This window comes from Taudactylus pleione, unplaced genomic scaffold, assembly GCF_031769625.1.
Source record: "Taudactylus pleione unplaced genomic scaffold, aTauple2 ptg000148l, whole genome shotgun sequence".
NCBI lineage: Eukaryota > Metazoa > Chordata > Amphibia > Anura > Myobatrachidae > Taudactylus > Taudactylus pleione.
Genome location: NW_028284550.1, coordinates 655,849 through 673,113, shown reverse-complemented (window position 1 = coordinate 673,113; position 17,265 = coordinate 655,849). Strand labels below are relative to the sequence as shown.

The following is a 17,265-nucleotide window of genomic DNA, read 5'->3' as shown; positions in this document are numbered from 1 at the left end:
TGCAAACATTTGCAGGCTACGTGCGAAACGCAGCCTAGCGAGCGGGTCAGAATCGGGCCCAAAGATCAAAGCTATTCCCACTTCTTTGTCCTAACTAGATGATGTTGATTTTGTGCATATCTCCCAAATGTACCGATTTCAATGTGACAGTACCAAACTGATGTTTGCCCACTGGGCATGCGCACGACGGAGCCGGCTCCGTCGTGCACATGCGCGAGACCCGGCTAGCGACGGATGCTCCATCGCTCCGGGTCTCGCACCAAAGGGGGCGAGCTGTCGATGGTGATTGACAGCTCGCCCCGTTTGGTAGGCGGGTAGGGGGGTTGGCTGGCATTCCCGAAGGAACGCCTGCCGTTTGGGGGCGGCCCCACTAACATCACCAGTGATGTCAGTGGGAGAGCTTCCGGCTCTATTAGAGCCAGAAGCTCTCTGGGGCTTGCGGCCACGAGACCCTACCACAAGGGTCTTGTCGCAAGCCTGATGGTTGCGATGGTCTTGACCATCGCTGCCATCATCCTGGCCGCTCGCTATAGCTGTGGGTGGTCTCCCACAGCTATGCGAGCGGCCAGGAGGCCGCACAAAAAAATCCCCAAAAACGCCCAGATTCAGAGCAAGCGCTCTTTCAGAGCGTCCGTCTCTGAATCAGGGCCTGAGGACTCTGGACCTTATTCAGAGGCGGCCGTACGGTCTACGACCGCACGGCCGCCTCGATGTTTTGCCAGTGCGCATGCGCACGAGGGAGCCGGCTCCCTCGTGCGCATGCGTGAGACCTGCTACGACCGACAGCGCCGGTCATAGCGGGTCTCTTTCCAAAGGGGGCGAGCTGTCGATGTTGATTGACAGCTCGCACCGTTTGGAAGGCGGGCCGGGGGGGTGGCAGCCCAAACGGAGGCGTTTCCATGGGAACGCCTACCGTTTGGGGGAGGCCCCACTGACATCACTAGTGATGTCAGTGGAGAGCTTCCGGCTCTAACAGAGCCAGAAGCTCTCCGGGGCTTACGACAAGTGAGACCCTACCCTAGGGTCTCGTCGTAAGCCCCGATGGTCTATGACCATCGCGACCATCACCCGAGCGGTCGTTAGAGCTGTGGGTGTTAACCCACAGCCTAACGACCGAAACAGAGGCGGGCGGTCAGGATGCAAGCGGCCGCCCAGTTTCTGAGCGACCACTTGCATCCCCCGACCGCCGCTGAATGAGGGCCTTTGTCCCGCCGTCCTGATAGGGACAACTTTGTCCCATGGATGAGAGGTTGGACATTATTACCCGTTCACTGCTGCTCTGCGTAATGTGAGCGTGGCAGTGAACAAGTGTTTAAAGGGGAGCACGGGGCAGCCTAGCACTTGACGTGGCCGCACTCCGATCCAGACACAGCCCCGCTCCCATAGCTTCACATATCTCAGATGTTGGCAGATATGGCTTTGTGACATGTCTAGGAGGGCAGAGATTAGACGGGCAAACACATGCTCTGTATCCCAGCATACCAAATACAGTACAATAGAAGGTATATGTCAGATGCACTCTACTGTAGAGCATATCTAACCAATAGTTAGATGTAGAATAGGGGTTACATTATTTTACACATTTAAATAAAAAATATATAAATTGAAATCCGCAAAGGATAACTTTTCCTGTAGTGTTTACACAACAGTAAGATAATTCAAGGGACATTTATTATTGATTAATAACTGGATCCGACAAAACTGATTGACAGTCAGAATGTGGGTTATGGATGATCTGATGACACCAAACTCAAGTAAAACAAAATAAAACACAACGGGAACATATTTATTATCTGTTATTTGTATGGTGGCACCAGGGTACTGTAACACCGTAGATAGGAGAGTGGACATATAACAAAATGACAACAAGTATTGTGTACAGCATGACATCATTTACAAAGCATGTTCCCTTTGAGGTCAGGGAATTGGGAAAATACTTCCAAAATCAGGATGCAGGAGTTGCAGGCACTTTCTTGGGGCCCGTGTTGGCCAAGGAGACCTATCCACGACTCCAACATGGCGTGGCTATTCACCTCTCCTTGTGCGTGCAGTATCTGCATAGGGCGCACGTAGCCCCAAACCCAAAGCACCCAACGCTTGCACATACCCCTACTTACTGAATTACTGCCTAACGCAGTGCAAAACTGTCTCATCGCTGTAAGATTGTTTTTCGAGTACAACGTACTCTACCCAACTAGCTGCTCATGGTCCACTTCCAGTGAAATATATAAATGACAACATGTGTATTATAATATAACATGTATCATAATAATATATATATATGTATGAGAATCTTAACATGACGGAGATTCTTCGATTTCTGTGTCACATTCTATTTGTGGTCTGCAAAGTCTTTTTGGACGGTTCTATTTTCTATAATAGGAATAAGGCTACATATGGCTGCAGTATCGTATGGGCCTTGTGAGTAACCAGCGTTTGCTTATATAAAAAAAAGGGGCACATGCCTTATTGCAGTGGGTTACCGTACAGTTGCGTGATATATACCTGTGTATTAGACCCTGCTTCACAGCCGTCAGTCGGGCTATTATTAGTGGTTTTTATATCTTTTGGGAAAAGCAGTCATTGTTTCCTGTCACAGGACTCTAGGGGCCCTAGTGGGTCATGTGAATATTTCCCTGCCGGTTATGGGCTACGTCAGGAGTATAGCAAGAAACTTACATAAAGATCATATGTCAGAGTTTATGGGCTGGCTATGAAAGGTCTCCTTTCTACACACCGGGCCTGTCGTTTCGCTTGTGGTCGTTTCAACGTGACATATACATGGCTACTATGGCTAAGGGGTCGATGTATCAAGCAGTAAAAAAACTGGAGAAATGATCCAGTGGAGAAGTTGCCCATAGCAACCATTCAACATCTGCCTATCAGTTTATAGAATGTACATGATAAATGCTTCCTCAAAGCTGACTGGTTGCTATGGCCACTCACTCTGCTTGATACATTAACCCCTAGGTCAGCTATTCAATCACCGCTGTGGTTTACAGTGTAAAAAAAAAATATCTGTGGATAAATTGTATAATATTCTTCTGTGTCATTTTGTAACATATCAGCATCCAAAATTCTCTGTCGCGTCCTCCAGGACCTGAATAGTGATCCGCTCCTTGTCTTCTCTCCACAGCAGTCCAGCGTGGTCGAATGTCTCACCCACAGACCAGCCCAGGCCAGTACCCACTGAACAGCGTTGACCCTTACAATGGTCATTCGTACCTAACGGGATTCATCTCCTTGCTTCTCCGAGCAGAGCCCTACCCAACTTCTCGCTATGGAGCCCAATGCCTACAGCCCAACAACATCATGGGCATTGAGAACATTTGCGAGCTGGCTGCCCGCCTGCTCTTCAGTGCCATCGAGTGGGCCAAGAACATCCCTTTCTTCCCCGACTTCCAGCTCTCCGACCAGGTCTCCCTGCTCCGCATGACGTGGAGCGAGCTCTTCGTCCTCAACGCGGCCCAGTGTTCCATGCCCCTTCATGTGGCACCCTTGCTGGCGGCAGCAGGCCTCCACGCTTCGCCTATGTCCGCTGACAGAGTGGTGGCTTTCATGGACCATATCCGGGTCTTTCAGGATCAGGTGGAAAAGTTGAAGGCACTTCATATTGACTCTGCTGAGTACTCCTGTTTGAAAGCCGTTGCGTTATTTACACCTGGTAAGTTGCTGATGTATGCGCTGTGCCTGTACGCTACACACAGCTACTTAACAGAACAGTTGCAAATTCTAGTGCCCGTGGTGTTTTGTTCACAGTGTCGGGAATATTGTGAGATTGTGGTCTCTAACTGGGCCAAGGGTTAACACACACACACGCGCACGGGAAAGGCGCCTAATAGTGTAATATATTCAGTGAACGAATGCTGAACATACAACAAATAACTATTACATGCGTACCAGATATTTTCTTGGTAGTAATAAATTATTATTTTCCATTGAGGTGATCCAGTGTTACCAAAAAGTAAGCCAGTGAAAAAAAAAAAAGGTTTTAAAAGAAGTGTGCGGAGTACCTAAATATAGCTAACCAATATGGATGTTACCCTCTTCCTAGAGGTTCAGTTGATAGATAAAACCAAACTGCAATGAAGAATAATAATATAAATATTTAATGGGGACAGCGGGGTAAATATAGCTAACCAATATGGATGTTACCCTCTTATGGAATTTTTAAGAATATTTTTTAGCATATTGTAATATTTTGCATTCTTGTCCCCCTCCATCTCCATTTTTTTCCCTTTTTGCTATACCTTTTTTTTTGTGTAGATTATACCCCGCTGTCCCCATTAAATATTTATATTATTATTCTTCATTGCAGTTTGGTTTTATCTATCAACTGAACCTCTAGGAAGAGGGTAACATCCATATTGGTTAGCTATATTTAGGTACTCCGCACACTTCTTTTAAAACCTTTTTTTTTTTTCACTGGCTTACTTTTTGGTAACACTGGATCACCTCAATGGAAAATAATAATTTATTACTACCAAGAAAATATCTGGTACGCATGTAATAGTTATTTGTTGTATGTTCACCATACGTTCACTAAATATATTACACTATTAGGCACCTTTCCCTCTCTCCTACCTTTTCAGATCTACCTAGCTGTCTTGCTCAAACCAGCATTCTGAAGGAAAAGCAGCCATCTCTTATGTACGGAGAAATGTGTTGTTCTCTTTTTTAATGGACATATTGGAACACCTTTTGAACACTATTTGACTCTCTCAGTAAAATATATAAGGAAGCGCCAGGTGCCTAGACTATCGGTTCTATATATATATATATATATATATATATATATATTTATTTATACAATGACATGAGGTGTGGCACTCGGAACGAGTAAATACTGCAGAGTAAACTCCATGTTTCCGTGCTTTATTACCGCACTTTCATCAGGTGTATATAAGAAACAATGAGACGTAGCTTACCTTAAATCCCCATGCCAAGACACCACATGTGTACTGCACACGGGACTCAGGACCCAGCCTGGTCTGCAGTGTGATGATGTCATTAAAATGAGATGCGTTGATGAACATCAGTGCAGTGACCATAACAACTGTATACAGAGACAGATAACATTGTTAAACACATACTGCATTACTTAAGAAAAAGCTGTGTGGTGATACATATGTACGTAAATATACGTTAATCAGTATGTCAGGTGATAAGTATATAATAAACAGCAAAACATTTAATGATAAATATCATATAAAATCAAAGACACAAACATTGATGGTTTTAAAAAAAAAATTCTGACATTGATGGATGCAAAAATTCAATTCAAGCAATTAAGGCTAAGACAGGGGTTCCCAAACCCGGACCTCAAGGCACCCTAACAGTCCAGGTTTTAAGGATATCTATGCTTGTGCCTAGATGGTACTATCAAACTGATTGAGGTACTAATGAAGTCATCTGTGCTTAAGTATGGATATCTTGAATACCTGGACTGTTAGAGAACCTAGAGTCGGTTTTTCAGTGGTCATTAATCTTATCGATTCTAGAAACAAAAACCCATCCCAGATCTGGTTGTCCAAAGTGTACTGAAATCGGAGGGCGATCATTAAGAGAATAAAGAGAACGAATAGATGTTAGCTGTAGTCTAGTCTGTATTTATGTGCAGTCTCATTGCTCCTCAGGAATATCGATCACCATACACGTATAAGAATATTATTTTTAGCAGCTTCTTTAAGGACACAGGTCCCCCCCATGCAGTGACCCTGGGGACTTATCCACTTCATTGTGGACGTGGACACATTTCCAGTGGGTGTGCTTAGCACTAGTGGTGTCACTGGGGTCGGTGACACCCGGTGCATCTAGCTGATCCCCTGAAAAGGGGGCATGGCCTCGCCAGTAAGTGGTGTTGCCTCGAAGCACGCCCCCTTTTTCATCACTCTGGTGGCGTGGCCCACCACTCCCGGAGATGCTAGGCAGCCCCCAGAGACTTTCCTTGCACTGCCGGATCCTCCTCAGTGATCGGGAGCCTGGCTCCGATACGAAGGTTGGAGCCGGGATTGTTTTGTCACCCCCTAAGTGGGGTGACACCTGGTGCGGTCTGCACCCACCAGTGACGACACTGCTTAGCACTCCTGTAGAGCTAGGCCACAACCAACCGCCCTCCCCTCCTCCAAAATCACCCACCCTTGCTGCAGGCAGCTCATGACATGCTTCCCAACGTTATGCAAATTGAGATGAACCCATTGAAATCGGGACAGCTGGGAGGTATGTTACATTGGGGGAGATGTATTATAGCGGCACTTAACGTGCCGCTGTAACGCTTCCTGCCTCGCCTCTTTACGGAGTATTAACATCTCATCGGCCGGAGCGGGGGAGCGATAACTCCCCCCTCCGGCGATCCCAGCCTAGTGCTGGTGCGCTGTGTCTCAGTCTCGACCGGCTCTACTGAGCATGCGCGGGATCTCACAACTATTGCAAGATCCCGCGTGCAGCCCTGGAGCCGGCAGCCACCGCAGCAGGGACAGCGCTGTCCCTGCTGGTGTGGGGATAGGGCATCGCCAGGCTGTAGCTGTCGTTAGTGACAGCTGCAGTGGGCAGAACGGTCAGGCGAACTGACCGTTCATACATTGCCCCTGTCATTTACCGCCAAACCTCCAATCATACATGGGGGAAAGAGCTATCAGTGCACATAACGTGCGCTGATGCGGATTCGGCGGTTAATACATCTCCCCCATTGTAACAAACCGCGTCATGTGTTAGATCAATGAAGTTTACAAATTTACAGGAGTTGAAATAGAACTAAATAAAAACAATGTGTTTGAGGAATGACCCTCCTGCAGACTGAATGCAGGGCTGGGTCATTGGCAAGGGGAACCGGGGCCGCCTGCTTTCCCCAAATAGTGCATTTCTGCCGTCCCACCGAAATCCCCTGCTAGAGGATAAAACGTGATGGAGCCCATGTACTGTATGTATGTAGCACTTGGAGGGGATGCAAGCTTGCGCTGTTAGGGCCAAATGTAATAGGCCGTGATTCGTGGGCAACGTCATGATTTCAGCGAGATAGTCACTAGATTTAAAGCGCCAATAAAATCTAGTGACTATCTCGCCGGAATCGCACCAACTGCCGCAAATCAGGGCCTATTATATTTGGCCCAATGTACGGAGAGCAGAGCAGGTGGCTGACCGAGCGCTTCAGCAGGCAGATTGTAGGTCACCCGCCAGCCCACGCCCACAGTGACTGACCGGCAGGTTACAGTGGGTGACTCTAGGCACCCCTACAAGTTAGTTGCCATGGGGCCCCTTCAATCTTTAATCTGGCCCTGATAGAATGTAAACTGATGCGGAATGAGGATGTCAGCCAGGGCTTGTCTGATACACTGCACTGGCAACTTTCATAATTAACAGTTTATAGTCGAACACTATGGGGTATATTTACTAAAGTGATGGATTTTAGAAGTGGAGATGTTGCCCATAGCAACCAATCAGATTCTAGCTATTATCTCCTAGAAGGTGCTAGATAAATGTTAAGTAGATTCTGATTGGTTGCTATGGGAAACATCTCCACTTCTAAAAACTTTCACTTTAGTAATTATACCCCTATTATGAGTCTATTTATCAAAGCCCCTCTGCTGGTGAAAGTTATCACAAGCACAAGCTTCACTGAAGTCATTCTGCAATGGTTCCCCATACAAAGCATGGGCTAGCCTATTTAGTAATGGCACAATTACCATAGCTGGGGGTACACACATGAAAAAAAAATAGCTTTATTATTAAAATAAAGTATGAAAAAAATGCTTTATTATTAAAATAAAGTATGAAAAAAATGCTTTATTATTAAAATAAAGTATTTTAGTGTTATAATTAAAAAAAAAAAAAAACTTTTAACTTTATTACATTGTTTTTTTTGGGGGGGGGGTTTTCTCCTTAAAACTATTTTTTTTAATTTTTTTAAACAATTCTTGTTGAAGTCAGCTCATGCATGTGCTCTGCGACACCTAATTGGCCTGGTGAGCGCTTAGACTACTCAAACCGCCGTCAGCCAGATTCTCCTGGCAGCTGAGCATTGCGCAGAAAAAATTCCTTGATTTTTTTTTTTTTTTTTTTTATTAATCAGCCTGAAAAAAAATATATATATATATATTGCCATCATGAGCAGCGATACTATAATTATTGTTTCTTAGCAGATTTAATGATCAGGCCCCTATAAGTCACACAGCTTAACTGGGTTAAGTTATCCAGAAAAAAAGAAAAAATTTGTTATTTAGTCATTTTAGTGTCTTATTTTATGTCGGCTAACCGAGTCATTCTAAGCTGAAGCGCTTATTTTAGGCTTGGTCCAGATCAGGCAGATGTCCTTTAACCACAGAATAGCTGTGATTTTATTTTGTTTATTTCTTTCACATGTCAGTAAATACATTCTGAAACGAACGACTGGAATCCAACCTGACATGTCTTGGTGGCTGTGCACACAGCATTGTGGGAAATAACTTGAGCACTTGGGTGAGATCCGGGATCGCTCAGGTGACGCGTAAAACCTTTCACCTGTTGTGTGACCTCTCAAGCCCTAGAACAAATATTGTACTCCTGTGCATCAGCCGCAGTAAACTTGTCTGGTGACACGACTGCGCTAGATAAAAAAGTATAGCTGTATATTTAAGGTATCATGTTATCACATTGTACAAAGGCCTAGTGTATGCAATTTGGGACCTTTACCTCGGTCACTTTCCAGACAGTAAACTGATGCTTTGTGCTGTGTTTTGAAGTGTGTCAGTGCCAGTTGTGACTCCTGCGTCAGGACACTGGTGTCAGGGGCTGATGAGAGTGATTTATTGTGTGCAGGGGCCCCTGGCAGAGAGAGGAGCCCCGCAGGTCAGATATATAATGTCAGGCACCCTTGTGACATTTCCAGTTGACCTTCAGAGCTCCCAGGCACTCACAGCTGAGACATTCAGTCTTGATGGGTGACCCTGGTAACTCAGCCGAGCCCACCTGCTCCCTTTACACAACGTTCCGGAGGGGGGGGGGGGCTGAATGCTGGGGGTTCCAGATAGGACTGAGGGCCTGATTCAGCAAGGAACGCAAGTGTGCGCACGCCCGCAACCGACCGCTGCGAGAATATGCTAATGAATGCATACACACGGTAATCGCAACAGAACAAGCAGGCGCCCAGCACTACATAGTACCACCCACTTCCCTTTACTCGCGTCCTATATACCTGGCAAGACAGCAGAAACATCGGTAACATCGAGAACCATACGCACAATTAGTGGCCCTTCCACAGTCTTTGCTACATTTCCTGCACGCAGTGCGAGCTCAGGCTGTGTAGGGCCTCGCGATGCCTAATTTATGCACGCCTCTGCAACGGCGTTGGAACGCACCGACACGCCTGCGGTTGGTCTGCCTGCTGTCTGCGATCGCATTCCCCTTCGCAGCGCCTAGTTTTATACGCATCACCATATTGGAAACATCGGCCGTCTGCGTGCGAACGCGGCATTGCGTTCCTTGCTGAATCAGGCCCTGAATGAAGGGGTATCAAGCGCGGGTCAGCCGAACCTAAACAATTCTCGCTCACTCACAGCGGTGTGTGAAGTTTTACATTGTTAATCGTTAAATGGCAAACAACATTTTTTTTTGCTACAGTGTATTTTTGCATGGTATAAAGTCTGGTAGTACATGCTGGGACTTGTAGTTGCACAATAGGTGAAGTGCCACAAACCCTGAACTAGAAATGTACTGTTAATCTCTTTTTTTTGTAGCAATGGCTTTTGGATCATTAGTGTAACAATCCCTCTATACAATATATCTGCAGAGCAGTATCGTGTCTGCAGTCGTCACTAGGAATACACTGATATGTTTTGCAGAAATATATTAATGCTAAGAGCCAGAAATGTTGTGAAATCTTTCCATGTTTGACCCCCTTAATTCCGGAATAGCTGCGATTGTTACAGGAATTCTTGAAACATATTCTCTTACAGGAACTCTTGTCTGCACTCTCATACCCACACCCTTTGCTGAATCAGTGGCGTATATATATTTATATTCAATTTGTACAGAGATGCAGATATTCTAATTTGCTGAAGTAACAACTTCCAGAAACATTGATGTGCATTTTTATTCCCTTGAAACCCAGAACATACTAGAAATTGTTCATTGAGGCTGTTGCAGCATGAAAATTAGCATTTGTATAGATTCGTTCCCGATACCACCTCTGACCCAAACCAAAAAAAGACAGTAGCATCAGTGTGCCTCATTATAGACCCTCCCCCCCTGAGGACTGACTTACAGTTGGACAAGTACATTTATACATTATAAATTTGTAGTGTATTGTGTAACTGTAGTTTATGAAAATGTAAACCTCTGTATTACGTTTATACTATCTGTAATGCGCCTTGAGTCCTACTGGAGATAAGCGCTATATAAATAAACTCATTATTATATTATTATCTCCTGAGGACGCTTGCCGAATAGAACCTTTGAGTGGCAGATCTGGGGTGTCCATTTGCAAATTGAGCATGTTAACCCTGGTGATGCGCAATATCGCTTCTCTCTTTTTGATGGGTTGGCATCATGTATTACCCGTATCTTTAAATGAATTACTGTACTTGCACAGCTCAAATTCTGCACCTATGCAAGGCTGATGTAGTAAGGAGCATGCATCTATGCTCCAAATTTAAGGTAGTGCGTACCAACGTCCTGCTGCGTACATGGCAGTATGCATCTTCTGCGCCCAACTCTAAATTACCCCCTGCTCTAATGCCAACAAAATAGGGCTTTTGCTCAACCAAAGGCAGGGTTGGGGTCATCATGCCTAGAATCGGGACTGTCTCTCTGAAATCGGGTTAGTTGGCAGGTTTGGATTTATGTCATCTAAAGTTGCACTTGAAAGTATAGGGGGAGATGTATCAAATCTTGGAGAGAGAGAAAGTGGAGAGAGATATAGTAACAACCAATCAGCTTCTAACTGTCATTGTACAGGCTGTGCTAGAAAAAAAATGTTAGAAGCTGATTGGTTGCTATGAGCAACTTCTCCACTTTTTCTCTCTCTCCAAGATTTGATCAATCTCCCCCTATGTGTTTCCTGTTTGGTACCCTCATAGATGTTTCATGCCAAACATTTCTTCCTGGGAAACAGTGAGCAGTACATTGAATACTGTTTAGATATTGTAGTGCTGCTGTTATGGCTTCTCCTAAACCGGATTTGTTTCCAGAACGGGCATCACCACGAGCCCCACCTGAATGGAGAACCGTTGCCGTCAGCTATGTCTTTGTGCAGATAGGTGTCCTTGCATTTGCAGCCCTTGTAGGCACAAAAGCACCATCTATGTTTCCAGCTTAAAAGTCCTTTTTTTCCCCTAGTGGTAAAATACTCCTTTGGCTCCCAAAAGTGTAACGTGTTAGAATATGGCTGAGTGGCCATGTTGCTTGCGTCTTCTGAGGTCTCCCTAGACTGAATCGGTATGAAATATCGCCGGCCATGCGATTCCCGGCAGCGCCTGGCTGACCAAAGCAGAGTTCCCGGCAGCGGAAGCCCGACAGCGCTGGAAATCCCGATCGTCGATAGGTAAGTACTGACTAACCTAACCCTCTAACCCTCCTTAGGGGTGCCTAACCCTAGCCTCCCCTCCAAGCGCCTAACCCTAATCCCCCCTCTAAGTGCCTAACCCTAACCCCCCCCCTTCCCCGCTGCCTAAACCTAAGTCCCCCGGGGGGCTGCCTAGCCTTAAGTCCCCCCGCGGTGCCCTAAACCTAACCCTCCCCCCTGCGGCTGTCCACTCGCGGCGCCCGGCATCCCTTCGATCGGGATGCTGGGTGCCGGTCTCCCGGAGTCGGGGAAATGTAGGCGTCTACATCTAGACGCCCGGCATTTCACCCTCGCCGGGATATGACAGTCGGGAAGCCGGCTGCCGGTATTAAGGCAGCCGGCTTCCCGATTGTATACCCCCTAGACAGCTAAAGGAAAGGCACCACCTGTATTATAGCTGCACACATACTGTATCTCTAAGGTGCGTATCCACTAAGCGATGGGGTAACGACAGTATGATTACAACATCCCCTGTAGTTCCTACACTGAACAATATGTCGTTCAGTGCAGGCACCCTCCCTCATGCCCGAACATGCCCAATCTGTCGTTATCGGCAGATTGACCGGCATGTTCAGGCGATGATTGATGGCGAAAACGATCAGTGGGAGCGCGCATCGCTGGTCGTTTTTGACAATTTTCATGCACGATTAATGAGCGATTGAACGATTACGATGTCGTAATCGTTCAATCGCTCTGTTTAATCGGCAAGTGGATATGCAGCTTTAGGCTTTGTCACCATGTGGAGTGAGAAGGTGGGGGGTAAAGTAGATGAGTTTATGTGCGAGTTGGCCTCCTTAAAAGTTATCGCTCAGTCAACACCAACACTGTGGAAACTGATTAGCCAGCTACAGCCCCAATGTCAGCACCGATCGCTCCACGTGTTTTTTTTTTAATTAAGACATTAACTGGGGAGCACGAGTCTCTTTATAAGCATATGTGACACAGCCGTTTGTGTTATTCATCATCTTGCTGTAACGTATGACGGAGATACTAGCATGTATAATAAGGGTGTAATGCTTTCCTCCCCACAGAAGGGTTTACACTGTAATCTTTCTGCAAAGGACATGACTTGTTCCCTCTGGTCCGCATAAACTAACCAGTGCTGAGCTGTGACATACCACACAGGGCATTGACTCGTGCGCACGGTAGTTCCTAACAGTCCAGATATATGGATGTGAGGTCATTTAGCGCCTCTGGATTACTCTGTGATTTAACCGTGCGTAAATCATTAACCTGGTGACGTATTATTCCCTGAAAGCAATACTCAGAATTGAGGAATAGACAGTATTTATCTTTCTATTGATTTAGCCACAGTCGTGCCCATTTCCCCTCTGTTTTCTTTCATTTAGTCTGAACGGTTATTGTGCTGCGTTCACGGGTTAAAACAATTTTTAATCAGTATACGCCACAGTGGAGGAAGCAATGTTGTGGCCAGAGAATGAAGCAACTTGTGACAATATGGGGGGGCACTCAATTATCTGAATAGCTTCGGTCTGCTTTTGCGGATCTTGTCTCTCCTGGCCACAACCCATGGAAGTGCGAGCAGATATCACCACTGTATTTGTTGCGATGTGCTCAGCGCACCTCAGGCGAAGCTGCTCGCGTGTATTTTTTTCTTCCTTTGGTTGTCTGCGTGCTTTGGTGACGTCTGCTCCTAGTGCACCAACAGGCAGTATTATCAAGGATATCGGCTCGACCCAAATCGTGGATGCCTTCACTCCCTGTAGGTGGCAGGTACATTTCAATTCCCAGGTTCCATAGGTTTTCCTATCGAGGCCCAGTATTCTAGGAGTTGGAGTTGTTTAAAACATCCAGTTTTCTCCCTGGATGTTTTAAACAAATTCTCCCCAGGCTGTTTTTTGCGGGTGCACCACCCGGCAAGAAACAGCCTAACACCCGGCACTTTGGGAGCCTGCAAGTGGGGACAGTATCTGGGAGCTGTATAAAAAGGACCAGATCCTACAGACTTTGCAGCTTTTTCATAATCAGACGACTGGGCCTCTAATAAGAAGAGGAGAATTTATATATAAAATGTTATTTCAAGTCTAAAACATTATAAGGTCAGAGTTTAAAACATTTTATTATTGCAAGGGGTCCCCACCCAGCTACTTCTTGATGCCACCCGGCTGGAAAATATTTCTGGGGAGAACACTGATTCATCCCTATGTTTAAACTAATGGAGCATACACATGGTCAGATTTGTCAGATGAACGATTTGAACGATTTTACCAAAGTTTTGAACGATTTGAACGATTTTTGACTGCATTAAAATGAATGGAATCGTCCAAGTCTGACTGCAAACACATCACATGTCAGATATCGTTATCTGACAAACGGGAACGCGCATCGTTCAGGCATGTCAGATTTTCCTTCAGATATGAACGACTGAACGATTTTTAAATCGTTATCGTTCAGATCTGAAGGAAAAATCTGACCGTGTGTATGCACCATAACTTGCAACTGATCCGGAATACTGATATTAAATTATAATACTGATTCCACCCTAAGTCCATTTCTCCATTCATTGCCATATCCTGGGGCGTCGGTAGCTATGAAATATAGTGTAACTGTCTCCAGCAGTACCCGGTTCCTCCTCACAAGCGAGCCTGGCAGGCTTGCCTAGTTATCATGAGTCATAAGTTCTCAAACTCGGTCCTCAGGACCCCAAACGCAACCAATCCGCTTCTGTCATTTCAAATACTGTGCGAGATAGTTGACAGTTATAAGTTTCTCCGCTTTATCTCTCCCTATGGGGCCTCATTTATCAACGAGTTTTATCATAAGCAGCAAGTATTAAAACTTGTTGCGTATGATAAACGGTGCTCCAGCCAATCAGCTCCCAACTGTCATTTTTCAAACAGATAAAAGTTGGAAGCCCATTGGCTGGAGATCTTTATAATACGTGACGAGTTTTAAAACACCTTGCGTATAATAAAACTCGTTGATAAATGAGCCCCTAATGGTGCGTACATACTGGGCGATTAGGTTAGACAGTATGATTACGACATCGTAATCGTACAGTCATTCCTGATCCCATGTAGTGCCTATACTGAACGATGTGTCGTTCAGTGTAGGCACCCTCCTTCATTCCTGAACATGGTCAATCTGTCATTATCGACAGATTGGCCTGCATGTTCAGGCAATGGACAATGTCCATCGCTGGTCGTTTCCATCATTGTAGTGCACGATTACTGAGCGATTGCACGATTACGATGTCATAATCGTGCAATCGCTCAGTAAAATCGCCAAGTGTGTACGTACCTTAAGGCTTATTACATCTCACCAAAGTGTGATTATACAGTGATAGAATATTGTCTTGAATTTGCAAAGCAATAACTGTGGCGAGAACGTTAATGTTTTTTTCATTGTTCGCGGTATTACTACATATAACTTGTGTCCGGTTGTTTTTTTTGTAGATGCGGTGGGATTGTCTGATATCGGTCATGTGGAAAGCATTCAGGAAAAATCTCAATGTGCTCTAGAAGAGTACGTGCGGAACCAGTATCCAAACCAACCAACCCGATTTGGTCGCCTCCTTCTTCGCCTGCCATCCTTGCGCATTGTCTCGGCACCGGTTATAGAGCAGCTCTTCTTCGTACGTCTGGTAGGCAAGACGCCCATCGAGACTCTAATCCGGGACATGCTGTTGTCCGGGTCCAGCTTTAACTGGCCTTACATGCCTATACAGTAAAGAGGGTCTTCTCCACCTCTTGGACCTCTGAATGTCCAGTGAACCCGTTTGTTTCCTCAGAAAACTTTACACTCTAGCCAAGACTACCAGACGCGGTGTGTAAGCAGGTCTAGGAGCCGGGTGAACCGGTAGAGCATCCAGTGTGATGAACGTGACTATCTCCGAAGGATTACGGCTTTATTATGAAATCGTACCTTCGCACCTGCCGTCGAGGTTCAAGGGCCCAACTGGTGGGTTTGCCTCTTGCTTAGGCCAACAAACAATTATGCCCCGTCTGCGAAGACCATCGAAGTGTCCAGTTGAGTTTGAATGAACCTGGTCTTCTGCCGTTGCGGCACCTATCCGTTACACACCTGTGCAATTGAGACTAGTTTCACCGTGGTAAACAGTTACAGCTGTGCACCAGCAAGCGTTCTGCCCAGATTATATGCACTTTTCTACAGGAGTTTGCCGGATTTTCCAAAACATTCTACGCAAGAGAATGTGAGGACAAAGCAATCCACGTGTAGGCGGACAAAGGTAGAAAATAAAAAGACTGCGATTGTTCATCGTGAATTGACACTTGTGAATTGGTTACTTCATGTCAAAGACTGGCTAGCACTGCAATCTACAACATAAAGCACTGAATCAGCCTTGGCCACTTAATCCCCTGTCGGGATGTTCTACAAAAGACTATTTATAAAAGAAAAGAATGGGCATTTGAGACGTATGAACTGCCTGCTTTTTCACAAAATTACATGTATATTTTTCCCCGCCATCCTCTTCCTTTCTCCTGGCTTTTTTTCCCTTATATAAGTATGCTTGTAAGATATTTTTTGGTGTGTGAATTGTGGAATTTTTTTGTAACCTGGCAGCGAAATATCGTTTATTTTGCTGGTTGATCTGGCTAATTATTAAATACAGTATCAGTTATTAATTTTTGAAGTATTTGCGTTATTTTGTGCCTTTCTGACTATCATCAGTGCTGCAAAGAAATACAGCAAAAAAAAACCCAAAAAAACCTCACTTAAATTATATGTACATGTTCAGAGAACGTAAAGGAAAAGTAAGTGACAGTATTTCCATGGCTAGGACTATATATTGTATCCTATGGAAAATGCTAAGGTCCAGGAGCCCACAAATTAACCTAGAACCATAGATAGCATCTGTAGTGTTCATTCTAGAACCCTGCACCTGTCACAGCCCGTGTAGTTCCTCTTTCCTGCCTGAGGTGTCGCTCTCTGCTCTGGTGCTTCTAGCACACTCTGGTCTGTGTTTCAGCGGTTTGTTGCATCAGCTGAGTGTGCTAGAACCACCAGGGTAGAGAGCGACACCCCAGACAGGAAAAAGGAACTGCACGGGTTGTGACCGGTGCAGGGTGCTACAGTGAACACTAGTTGACCTGGATAAATTAAATTTGCAGCCTGCACTACAGATGTATCCTCACTTAGTGGTTGTCTGTACGGCCATATGGCGCGAAATGCCCGGTGTGACTAAAATGCTCCGAGAGGAGCGGCGTACCGTATTTTTCTTAAATGTTGCATCTTAGTGGCATCGCGGGCGCAGCGAAGAGCTGCTCACAGTGTATCAGGTTAGCTGGGCTGAGACTTTAATGGCGCGGGAATTGGTATTACACACCTACAAAGTTGCAGATGAAGCAGAACGGAACTTGCCGTGAGGAAAATGCCGCGGTCGTTCAAATCAAAACCCTTTTTACACGGATTCAGACTCATTCGCACACCGATGTACAAGTTTTGCACGCCAAATTGATAAGTATAGGCTGCTCGTAATTAAGCAAATAAGTCACAGATTTTGAGCAAAAAAAAAAGACGCTTGGCGCGGCCGACTTGCGTAGGACCTGGCGTGCCGAGAGAGGTTATTTGGTGTGACTGAAGCAACAATAAGATAGACACATCTGTAGCTTGGAGCAATTACTAGTGTCCACTTTGTATACAATGAATAACCTACCTAAAGCCACTTGTGGGAGCATAAAATTAAATAAGAGGAGAGAGATCGCCGCCATCAGCTGTCCACTGTAATACGCTTTCTATTGGGTGTT

The 17,265-nt window shown here is 45.5% G+C and overlaps 1 protein-coding gene across 3 annotated transcripts in view; it reads left to right on the top strand.

The window, feature by feature from the left end:
* LOC148522260 (nuclear receptor subfamily 2 group F member 5-like) overlaps positions 1-16,120 on the top strand; it is a 32,287-nt gene extending 16,167 nt beyond the window's left edge. For 2 of the 3 annotated variants that reach the window (XM_088474179.1, XM_088474180.1), the window contains exons 3-4: positions 3,137-3,664; positions 14,953-16,120. In XM_088474179.1, coding sequence (XP_088330305.1) covers positions 3,137-3,664; positions 14,953-15,227 — 803 coding nt within the window. In that variant the 3' untranslated portion in view covers positions 15,228-16,120. The remainder of the gene's footprint in view (positions 1-3,136; positions 3,665-14,952) is intronic. The other variant, XM_088474181.1, reaches the window with a different exon arrangement.
* Positions 16,121-17,265: the final 1,145 nt, after the last annotated feature.